At 35.5% G+C, this 12,297-nt stretch overlaps 1 protein-coding gene across 1 annotated transcript; it reads right to left on the bottom strand.

Annotated features, from left to right (window-relative positions):
* Positions 1 to 365: 365 nt before the first annotated feature.
* On the bottom strand, positions 366 to 11,581 carry LOC128237569 (nose resistant to fluoxetine protein 6-like). The gene is made up of 16 exons (XM_052953162.1): positions 11,127 to 11,581; positions 10,432 to 10,610; positions 7,878 to 7,965; positions 7,087 to 7,180; positions 5,943 to 6,072; positions 5,809 to 5,902; positions 5,495 to 5,662; positions 5,191 to 5,287; positions 4,861 to 4,959; positions 3,306 to 3,468; positions 3,010 to 3,089; positions 2,281 to 2,403; positions 1,770 to 1,893; positions 1,233 to 1,419; positions 907 to 1,049; positions 366 to 662 (listed from the first exon to the last, which is right to left on the bottom strand). The coding sequence occupies exons 1-16, from the start codon at positions 11,554 to 11,556 to the stop codon at positions 543 to 545; spliced, it is 2,319 nt and encodes a 772-aa protein (XP_052809122.1). The 5' UTR covers positions 11,557 to 11,581; the 3' UTR covers positions 366 to 542.
* Between the last annotated feature and the right edge of the window lie 716 nt (positions 11,582 to 12,297).

Genomic DNA, 12,297 nt, shown 5'->3' with positions numbered 1-12,297 from the left:
TTCTGGCCCCAATTTCTCGAAACTTCTTAAGTCCATTATAACAGAATAAAGCTAATCTCACTATTTTTGTTGTTCTATAAAATGTGTTATATTTACTTCTTCAAGAATGTTTAGAAATTACGTAGGAATAATCTGTATTATTATCAGAATAAACCATTTTTCATTTATCAAAAACCATTTTCAGTATGTATTTTAGCTAATTGAAATAAGCGACTTAAGCCTGTTACGCTTAAGAAGTTTCGAGAAATTGGGGCCTGGTGTTCTTTGATGAAGTTGGCCAGTGCACAGAGCAAGTTGTATATTTGCTCGCACTTAATTATCCTGATGCACGCGAAAAACATCAACTCATTTTCAAAACAACAAAATGATTTAAAGTGTGTGCTTTAAAGACAGATATAAATAAGAATAAAAAAAAACGGTAAACATACATTCATTCTGTAGTTTTCAATGGATTAAAATTAAAATGAAAGCAATGTCAGATAAAAAAAAATCTTAAAAATCTGTGTCCAACCGATAGTAGTGGTCATGTATCCGACTTCCACCTATTTTCTGCCTTTTCCGAGGACGGCTTTCTCCAACCCCATCATTGGCGCCTCGAACACGAGAGACACAATGAAACTCAAACCGTAGGTCAAAGTCATGTGACCAAGAAACAGGTAGATCTGAAAAAATAAAGCTAGCTTACTAACAGATTGCTTACAATCATTTTAAAACAGATGTGTCCTATATTGTGACCCGTGACAGAACCTATTGTTTTTATGTTTATGTATAATATTTCAGAAGATAATACAAAAGCATCGATTGCATCGGTAAACCAATATCGAACATTGTATGTCAAACGTTTATTAGTAACAAGTACGTTTACTAATATTTATATTATACATAATTGCTTTTTATTGGTAGTACCAGTTCAAACTGTGTGAAGTATGTGAGCTGTCGTCTGCTTGTGTGGAAGGTAATCATAACGAGAGGGTGTATAAGATATGCACAGTAGGTCAGGCGACTCAATGGAATGAATCCCGGCCACGAAAGCAGATCATTTATCCAACCTGAATTGCAGGAATGCATCAAAATACATCCTAACATTTGTCTCATCGTTACTATGTGATGATAAATGATATTCTTAAAACAATCCGTATGATACAAAAGCAAAATTGATGCTTTAATGTGAACATCGATTTATCTATTTCATCAATAATATCGTAAATTATTAATATTTTGTATTCTCAAACCTCCGTGGCCGGTGCAGCATGCGATTATCAGATAGGCAAGAGCCACGCCCCAGGCGGTGCGAGACAGGGCGGTGTAGGCCGACGACTCCCCCAAACTGAATATGTGGTTACCGTCTCGTGAGTATGGTCCATATACCACCAGGCAGAACGTGGCAAAGCTCAAGAACCACAGCAACAGGTTGAGCGACTGTGGAATAATATATATGTTCTATGAATACTATAACGGCTTCTTATCCTCCGCTTTTCTACAGTGAACATTATAGCAAATCATAGTATTCTAGGTTTATCTCAATCGTTTGCAATATCGATGTTTATATGAAAAGGCTCGAAATAAAACAGTGATATATTGAAATAACCATAAGAATGTCCAACAAAAGTGATACAGTCAGCTAAAATGTCGATTTGCTAGTATGCAAAAATATGAAAAAATATATGTGTATCATTTGAAAACTTTTTTATTCTAAAAACTTGATTCATGTTTTTATTTGTATACATAAACATTGATGAGACCATAGGAAAAATTATCTAGCTTCGTACCTTTGGGATTTTTAGTTTTCTATTTGTTTTATAGAGCAGGTAGCCTGCAAATAGCCCCACTATGTAAGGTCCAAGCCGGGTCAGACTAGGGGCATATAGATTCTTCATCGAGTTTCCATCTTTCCTACACCAAACAATGCGCATTATTAGAAAATAATTGTGCTAATTTTAAGCCTATACAGTCCTCACTATGATACAAATTCCATATTGAACACGGTGTTTATAAACCTTTAGTTATTGACTTAAATTTTGAATGTACATATTACAACCCTGTATTTCGGGCAATACGATAATTTTTATTAACATAATAACATATTTCTATTTACAAATTATCACTGTAAATTTGATATTTGTTTCGATCACATTAAAACAAATCTTCATCAACGTGTTCAACAGCTCGCTTTTAATATTTTTACTATTTACAAATAATAATCATCGAACATGCTGAACAGCAACAATTGTTAATATCATAATTTCAGTATTTAAAAATACAGTGCTTATCCATACGAACGGTTGCGGTGCGTCCGGCAGCATGCCCTGCACAGGATACTCATGATGGTACGCGATAACCCATCGAGCAGCTAACGAGGCCGAGAGAAACACAAGACACGATACTGCCCCGGCAAACACATTACTAGGGAAAATTGAGGACAAATGGTACGTATCATTTAGAAGGCATAATAAATGAAAATGAATTAAATAAATGACAAAAAGGAACACTAAGGATGTGCTTTTTCAATTTGTATTTTTTTTTTATTTCTTATCTGCTGAAATCAAGAAAGAATAGTCCTTTTTGAAATCTTTTGCGCCATTTGTCATATTTTGTTCGTAAACATTATAACAGTTTGTTACTATACCCGTAGAATCTTTTTAAATGGTACCAACAAAACAGGGATTCGCAAGAAAAGAAAACTCATTGGATCATACATCGGATACCTTTATATAAATATTTTGTTCGAAATTTTACATTCCTAAACATACCGATTTACCCCTAAAAAAGCAGATCGTGTATTTACTTATCGACATGTCGTTCTTTCTGGTAGGTTAGTTGTAAAATTTGAATCTGACGCCTATTACCGAATCAAATGGTTATGGTTGAATATAATGTACTGTATTAAGAGCTATCAAAACACACGAATACCGGGAGTCTCCTTAGCCAGAATATAAAGCTATTGAATCACCACAATAAATAGTTGAATACTATTATAGGCTTGTTTAGTAACTATGTTTATGTACTTACTAAAAGAGCGGAAGCAGAATGAGTGGGCTGATGATGTAGAACTGCATGTCGTTAGCCAGGTACCAGCTCCATCCCATACACTGTAATAACACAGTCATGATATTAATTGCAACGGTTGAAACAGTCAAATAGGTCGACAACATACAAACGATTTCTACTGATGTGTCCAACGAAGGGAGCGGTACTTATTTGCATTAAAATATTGTGTTAAAATAGTTCCTTTATTGTTGACACTTTATACCTATGCTTTGCGTTAAAGGGGTATATAAAAAATAATTCATAATGTTTTCCACGACCCAGTGGTCCAGTTCCACGTAGTTGTTGATATATAGCAGATTGGTCCACCAGTTTTTGCGACATTCCCCCATTATGTCATTGGTAAGGCGTAGCGGCCCCATTATCAAATATGGAGATAGCACCGTTCCAAACATCAAAACCAGCATATAGGGCGGGGTCAGTCTGAAGTTTAGATTGGAATTGGTAAAAAGCACAACAACAGATCTGCTCGTACATTTTGTTTTACCCGAAAAGTATAAAATATTGATGTCTTGATTTTAACATGCTTAATGTTTAACCATAAAAATGTTTTTTCTCGCCGATTTAGTATGCGTATATAATACAAGAATTTATAAAAGAAAGAAGTTTCTTTACAAAGTAATAATATTTCGTTTGTGCGGAAACGTATTTTGCTATACTGAAATAGAATTTTGTTTAAGCCGTGCATGGACAGCATTCATATTTTACTTATCTTTTTCATTCCAAACAGTTTATCCTAGACAATTATTGTCCGTTTTGTTTCAGGCAATAATATGCTTTTAATATGGTAATTTATGGAAGCTTTCATTACGAGAATGGCAAAAATGAATTATTTAAAGTCAGCAAGTAACGAGTAGATTATTTTAGAATATTGTGAAAGAGCCTTTTAATATGTCAATATACAGAATGGTCTACAATTCTTGACATGGCATTTTTTTCGGTAAACATTGGTAGAAGTTCATAACCACGATATTGGTCGAATGACTACCAAAAGGCGATGTGCTGCTAAGTATGGTATTGTTGAATAACTTATATTGATTACATATATCGGGGAACGAAAACTAAAACGAAAGCTTCACTCATAGAGGCTGATGTGTACATTAACTGCATAGTTTCACACTATTGTCTTTGATCCCTGTTTCACTCACATTGAGCGTTTGCCGCATATAAATTGGTCCTCCTCGAAAACTATACATACTAATGCATTAATACATATAATTACCACCGATATCATTGGCTTTAAATGCCAGTTCAAACATATACATATTTCACATTTCCTCTAATATAGCTTTTAATTATGTACAATTGTGTTCATTTTTTTAACTTAATGTTATATTTGTTTGATAGAAATGATAAATCGTTATATGAAAAAACAGGTACCTTAAAATGGAATTTTCCATTGTATTGTGTTTATTTTCGTGATTACCCTTATAACGAAGTAGTGTACATAGAAAACGAACGTTAATGTGTCCTTTCTGTGTATGTCATTCATTGGCCTCCTTATCACACTCGAAAAGTAAATGAAACGTCAATTATTGTTTTTGTTGTAGATTTATTTTTACGGATTATTAGAATAAACGGCTACAGAGAATCGGTTAAATATTGCAGTAGGTATAAAGAAACAAATGTAAAACGGGATGACACGAATGCATCAAGTAAACTTTTTGCTAAATAGAATAGAAATAGTTTTTTGAAAATAGCGTCTTTATTGGTTAGAAATCTTTTGACAGGTTAAGCCACGATCATCGTTTAAGTGTATAGCGTCGAAAACGTCATTTTACAACATAGTTATTCATGAAGACGTAAATTGATAACCTCCAAAACCTATGGAAATAGAACATGAGCCAATTGAGACGCTTTGCGCCGCCCACTTTCTTCAATTCTCGCAAGGTCAGGTATGCCACAAGGACGCCACTGCAAGTTCAAGTTTTAAATTTTTAGTATAGTAAATACAGAACCGAGAAAAGTAGTTTATTTCTAAATACATGATTGGTTCGTTATATAGTAGATTTTTTAGTATGTTACTTACTAAGTAATTATACATATGCAGTTATTCATCTTATTGGTTTTCTAAGTTCGTTTGTTATTTATTCAGCCAGAAGTCAGTCAGTTTTACATCTGACATCATACATCAGCGTGACCTACCTCAGGGTGAAGAAAGAGTCAACTGACACGGTCGCGTACATAATCGCACAGAAATAAACGTAAGATTCCTGTTCATAGGCAAACTGGAACAAATTTGCTGTAAAAAATAAAACACTGTATACTACAACAAACAAAAGCAAACAACAAATAATTTCAATACTCTGTTGATTAACGGTATGTGGCTTCTGTTATCTTTCACCGATTGCATTGCAAAGATAGAATTGATCAACACCTCTCTGGGCCTAAGTGTCATTGGTTCGTACAAATGAAACTTTTTCTTGTATCAAACATCAAACAGATTTACCATCAAGCCCTATGGCGAAAACAAGAGTATGTCCAAGGATAACCCAGGCCATGCTCAAGAACCTGATACCGTTCAGGGCCCCTAGAGACCCCTCTCTCTGGTCAGTATTCAGGATCTTTACACCATTAGTGTAGACGGAAAATGCAAGCAAGATCCTTTCCATTGTTCCTAGGAATAAAATTGAAATTATCAATTGCGAGGTTGAAGGCATTAAACGCGATTCGGCTTTAATTTATGTAACAGGGGCATTTATCAAGTTAACACTTCAATAATTTGAGTTAAATTTAAAAACAAACTATGAAAAAATATCTTACCATAGCTGTATTGTTGTGAGACAGGTTCAATACTTGGTTTGCCGATGTTGACATGCTTGTCAGCCTTCACTGTATAAACAGTAGGTAGGTCATTCTTTTGATCGTCAGGAACAAATGCGTTCTTTTCCATTTGAAATACCCGTGTCAACCGTTGGCTTATGTGGTACTTTACATGCATTGTCCGTTTTTATTTTCATTTGGACAGCCAGGATATCGTAAAGTGTTCCTAACAATATGAAAGCACCTAAAACAGCAAGGAAGCACCTGAAACATATACGTTATTTTTCTTCAATGTACATATTTAAATGAAAAGCTACAGAAACAAGCTCAGTAGGCAAAAGCTTAAACAATATACCGTTTTATGGCACAGGGTTGCATTTTCGCTGTTGTAAAAGGAATGGCATTACAATACTGTTTTCCTTATCCGCATACATTATTCAGACGAAGAAAGTCGACAATTTGGTTAAGACGATTCTGAGATCTGGCCTCGGTTTCTCAATAATTATTTTACTGAGTAAATACCATTCTCAACTCAAAAACTATTGAAGCGGCTGTCTTAAATATTTTCTAACATAATGCTTACGAATGAAACTTTAAAAAAATCAATATTGCATCTTATTATTGGTATTTATAAAATACAACAAGTTTAATCATGTGGTATGCTCAACCCATGTAGAGTCCTTCGAATAGTTATCGTTGGAATAGCGATTTAATGAAAAAATGTCGATATTAAGTTTGAATAATGCTAATACCTTGAACGCTTATTGTTTAAGGGGCTTTTCTTTGTTTTAAACGGCTGTAATTTAAGCATAAGATCAATAAAATCAGTGATCGTTTACAAATAAGAGCCATCCATCCAGCCATCCAGCCAGCCAGCCAGCCAGCCAGCCAGCCAGCCAGCCAGCCAGCCAGCCAGCCAGCCAGCCAGCCAGCCAGCCAGCCAGCCAGCCAGCCAGCCAGCCAGCCAGCCAGCCAGGCAGCCAGGCAGGCAGCCAGGCAGCCAGCCAGCCAGCCAGGCAGCCAGGCAGGCAGCCAGGCAGCCAGCCAGCCAGCCAGCCAGCCAGCCAGCCAGCCAGCCAGCCAGCCAGCCAGCCAGCCAGCCAGCCAGCCAGCCAGCCAGCCAGCCAGCCAGCCAGCCGCCCGCCCGCCCGCCCGCCCGCCCGCCCGCCCATCCATCCATCTATCATTTGTGACATATGTGACATTTAAAAAGAATCATTGCACTTTTGTTTCAAGAATATATAGGAAAATATTTGGAAATCGATTAATCATTCTTACAAGCATCCTATGGCATCCGATTCGAGCCGCAAAGGCTCATCACACACTGCTGTTATGTCTGCATTGGTAGTCCCATTGAACAATGTACTTTGTACTGTAATTGATTGAAGACAACAACCAAAGATAATACATCAAACAATGAAACCCATCGAAGGTTTTCTTTTAAAGTATGATTTTTCACCCGATAACTGTTGTCAAGGCTGGGAAGTGCCATTGTCTTATTGTACGTTTAAGGATTGCCTCACGTGGCAATAAAGAAAACAATTATACATGTACGAATGTTTTTGTAGGTTTATCTGATTAATTTGTGTTATAATTACTACAATGAAAACAGTTATTTCTAACCCTTTAATTATATACACTACTTGTTAAAATCAATTAAGCGACATACAATTTGATAAAACAAGGTCGTATTGATTCTGGTTGATTTTATGACGTATTTTTTACATATAAAAAGTATGCATAACATGACATGACGCCGGAAGAGTGCATGCGACTTTAATTTCGAAATATTTATTGAGTCTCGATTTTTGAAAGGCATATAAAATTCGCAGTAAAATATGCAATAAATAAAGGGCGGTACAAAATTAATGTACGGAGCAAATTGGATAAAAAGGCATACTATGGAATTGAGAGGATGTAATTTATTGAATCTGACTGTTTTATATATAAATATAAACAGTTGTTTGAGTGCGTGCGTGCGTGCGTGCGTGCGTGCATGCGTGCGTGCGATTTCAAACGTTTGAATAGTAATAATATAGTAAAATCCGGTAATACAGTCAATAACCTACCGGCTTCAATTAGTTTGTTTAGATCGGCAACGTTGCATCTGCCTGACACACACAAACCAACTCGAATCTTGCTCTCAGCCGCCGGATCCTGAAACCGTTTTGAACGGGAGTTGATAGTTCTGATATATGTTATTATGAACTTATTAATGTAGAAGATTAGTTTTTCTCAATCATAGTTCAGTGATGTTTTCAGCAGCAGATTTGTCCACGATTGTCGCGAACAATATAACGGAATATGGTACACCAATATCAATTACACAAACTAAATTATTTTATATACACATGTCCTTCTATGGACCGCAAGCGCCCGATATCGTTTGATATTAGACGTTTAACCTTTGATATCGGAGGTAGTTCTTATTATTCTGAAAACTGTTGTCAAAATTGTATTGAAATCCTAACACCTTCTTCTCGCGTGCCTGTTAAGCATCTGTTTGCATTTAATACTCGTATTTAGTATGTTGATTTCATTTTGTTTTTATTTCGCCAAAGACCGTCTACGTTTTAAAACGTCTACGTTTTTTAGAATGCCTTCTGACAGAAAAATATAAATCATTTTGTGTATCCGAAGCGTATGAATACAAAGTTTATCAACTTTATATTACACAACCAATTATGCACTCGTTATCGCCTGTACCAGAAGTCGTGCATCTATTGTCAGATAGATTTAATACCCTATCAATATCAAATTTTAATAGTTCACAAACCTTAAGACAAAATTATTAACTTAATGTAATGAAACGCGAATAACATACACTACCAACCACGAGTTTGTTGCATATCGCCGCAATTTTACCCTCCCTCTGATGTTATATTTATAATCTAAATTTCATTATACGCCGCGATTGAAGCATAATGACCGTCATACTTATAATTTCTCCCACGCTCCACCGCGTCGGGTCATCGCTATTCGCAGCGTTGCGCTACGTGTTAATTTACGGTTATCAATGTAGTTGTCCATTATCTGAAGGCTATTTTTCCTGTCATAAACATCTAATTTCTAATGAACAGATACAAGTTTGACCCGTATTTTTTTAAATTTTGGTTCGTGTTCAAAACGTAACCCTATCACTGAACATTATCATTTGCAACTGTGAAGGTATTCGGACCCTATTGTCACCTTGTTCCTAAAAATCAAAATTTCATTGAACCTCCTTAAACTTGTGTGATTATGAATAAATACTCAATCTACGAATTTAACAAACACTTAATATACCACCGACATAAATTGGAATATTTGCATCCGTACTTGATGTTCTGAACGATAAAAATTGAGTTCATTTTGCATGAACCGCTCGACCTTTCGTGACTTTGTATGCGGAGTTTGGCAAGAAAGCAACGCTCTGATTCTGCGCTGAATTTTTCTTATGTTTTACGAAGAATTTAAATGAAATATTTATGCGAAAAGCTACAGAAATAAGCTCAGTAGCTAAATGTTTAAACATAAACCCGGTTTAATGGATTGGATAAACGCCAAAGAAAGACATTATTTTCTAACAATATCATTTGAAAAATGCTTTATTTTGCATTTGATAACAAAAGAACACGCATTGAACAAATAATAAAAACAAATTAAAATTGACGCGGTTTTTACTACAGAACGGTTCGTCTACAACAACTGTCAAAACAAACATGGCTGATGATTCTGAGCGATTTCTTTCAAGGACAAATGTAGGATCCATTATCGGATTCAGACAATGCTTATCTTTCTATGATATAATTAGGCGATATCTTCGCCTGCATTTAAATACCTAGAATGATTGGAGACTGTCTTGCAATTTCGCGTGTACAAACAAACGTCCTAATATTGACACTTCGAGAAGAAAGTTCTCTTGATTAAAATGAACATATTACAATCATATAAAAATCATTATTACCACCACATATTTTACAGAAACTACCAAATGATTAAAATAATCTTTGATTATTTATTTATTTTTGCAAATTACGTATGGACTATTTACTATGCGGAGGATAAAAAGAACGCCTAGCTAAAACACCAAGGGCGAGAAGTGTTCTTACCATTTACATTCGCTCTACACGTTTTGTTCCCCTTTGTTGTAATTAAAAACATTTTATCAAACACTATAAGGTCAAAAAAAATAATCAAATAAAATGGAAAAATGTTAGCGCGGTTTATGGATATGCAAAATGGCGGCCGAGCGTTCATACTTCAACAACGCACAAAAAATATGAATCAATCCTTCATTTATCACCGTCGCAATCGAAATCAATTCTGCGAGCACGGTTCATTTAAAATATATATATATATATTTGTAGTTTTGCAACATCTTGACCTGTTAAATATCTGCGTATTACGGTAAGCGGCATTGCCGCGACACACCGCTTGCATTTTTTCGGAAGTCGTACGCGATAGCAACAGGTGAACGCGGCGTAAGCTCCCGCCCCGATTATCCGCGTTGACACAATCTAACTCGCGGTGGAGCAAACGCGTGAAGATAGTGTATATAAACGTTTAATTTTTTTTTAAACAAATGTGTTTACAGTTGTGAATGGAAACTGAATACTATCAAATACATTTATGCTAACTTACAAACGACGAAAAGTCAGTGGGAATGTCTAGACGGCAGTATTTGCCCGTAAATTGGTCCGTCGTCTTCGTGGCGTTATTGTAAACAGAGGTGTCAACGCCTTGACATTCATCAAATCCACCAGGGAACCAGATCCGACCCTGCATTATACCGCTGTCAGGCTTTCCAAATGCATCTAAGACTGAAAATAATTAGAGTAATATATTTATATACGACGCTAACATTTGTTTAAATCATCAGCTGATTGCAAGGTAGAAATCATAACTGGCAAAAGGACGAATCGCGAATGTGGTTGTCCAATGTAAAATATAACGTTTAAGTGTCAAAATAGAGCTATACACAAAATTGATGAAATGCTTATAGTAAAAGAGTATTTCAAATACTGTTGTTTTTCAAAACAACGACGAATCATTCATTTTTTAACAAATATTTTCATATTTACGATGTATTTGAAAGGTTTACACTATTTGCAAGTTTCCTCTGCTATCTTCAGGCATACAGAAGTGTGCAAAGAAAACATATTAATATATGAAAACAAAGGAATGAGTTGATAATAAAATAATTGATAATACCATATCGTCTGTAATGCCATTTACGTTGTGTTATTATCCATTTTTATCTTATTTCTCTTCATATTGCTTAGCATTCTCTGACATATTTTACCATTAGTCATTTGCTCATGTAAGGACGTTCTTACCTGTCAACGCCCAGCCCTCTCTTCCCATCAGTCCTTGCAGAAGCAGCAACAAGTCGTTACTACAGCCTGGAGACACACCCAAGCTCTGCAGTGCCAAGGACGAAGCCTTGGAAGTAAGCGCCGCTAGGTCCACCGGTGCATTGTCAGCGTGTGCTCTCCCCGGAAATAATAATCCAGAAACTGTTTGAATAATTGGACCAAGAGTATTGGGTCCATTCCCGTTGTTGAAAAGAGACTGTAAGTCAATATTTGGAGAATCAGGATAGCTTGAATTTTTAATAGCTAAACCAAAGTTCTTCAATAAATCAGAAATAATAGTTTGAAATCCATTTGGAGCAGTGTTGTTTTGGTCTGCATGAATTCTTGAACAAAAGGTACAAAGCAATAATAAAATAAAATATGTAAGTCTCATTTTTATACCACGATTCATAACTTTTCTATATCTTATTAAGTTCTTTATCTTGACCCGTTTGTGGATTGTGTTCGTTATGGTTTGGTATGTAGGCTATCTTTATAAAGGATACAATGTCCTCAATAATGACTGAATACCAGGGTTGGTAGACGTTTCCAAATATGGACAAATTCTGCGGTACTGTTAGATGATTGCATTTGTTGTGGTTTTGCGCCAATCATAAATATTCTCATCACTATTCTAGTATCCTTTACATGCGATAAAAGGTAACTTTTACTAAAGTATTTAGGTATTCAAATGAACATTGGATATTGGGTTATTTTAACTTAAGTGCCTAATGATTAAAACAGTATAAAGGAACAACCGAGAGCCAAGACAAGGTTAAGAATCATTGACATGTTCTCTCCAGGGTCTGTATTTGTAAAACAATCATAAACTCATCCTTAACTTCTTACACCTGTAGTTACGCAAGAGATAGAATATAAGCTATTTTCATCAACACAATAATTTACCAATTAATTATTTGATACAGTCTAGTTTGCTAAGCATCACATAATTTTGTTATATCAATTATCGTATCAAGGGTCTAACGAAATACTACAGTGCATCTTCTTCTGGTGAAGATAATAACACTGAAAATTTTCAAAGCGTACTTTATATTTTTGTTTTGGTGCGACTAAACGTTTGCTATCTTGGTGAAGATAACAGCCTGACTTTTGTGTTTGATTATGCTTCAATCAGAACACGGTCACTTCAAAC

Source organism: Mya arenaria, chromosome 6 (assembly GCF_026914265.1).
Source record: "Mya arenaria isolate MELC-2E11 chromosome 6, ASM2691426v1".
Taxonomy (NCBI): Eukaryota; Metazoa; Mollusca; class Bivalvia; order Myida; family Myidae; genus Mya; species Mya arenaria.
This window is presented reverse-complemented; position numbering and strand designations above follow the sequence as displayed.

Bases quoted from the DNA above. Each gene is read 5' to 3' on its own strand.
- LOC128237569 (XM_052953162.1), bottom strand. From the start codon at position 11,556: ATGAATCGTGGTATAAAAATGAGACTTACATATTTTATTTTATTATTG. The intron at 4,960-5,190 runs GTAGGTCACGCT...TTGAACTTGCAG, and splicing joins GACTCTTTCTTCACCCTGAG to TGGCGTCCTTGTGGCATACC. The intron at 3,469-4,860 runs GTTATCAATTTA...TCTAAACTTCAG, and splicing joins TATTTCCATAGGTTTTGGAG to ACTGACCCCGCCCTATATGC.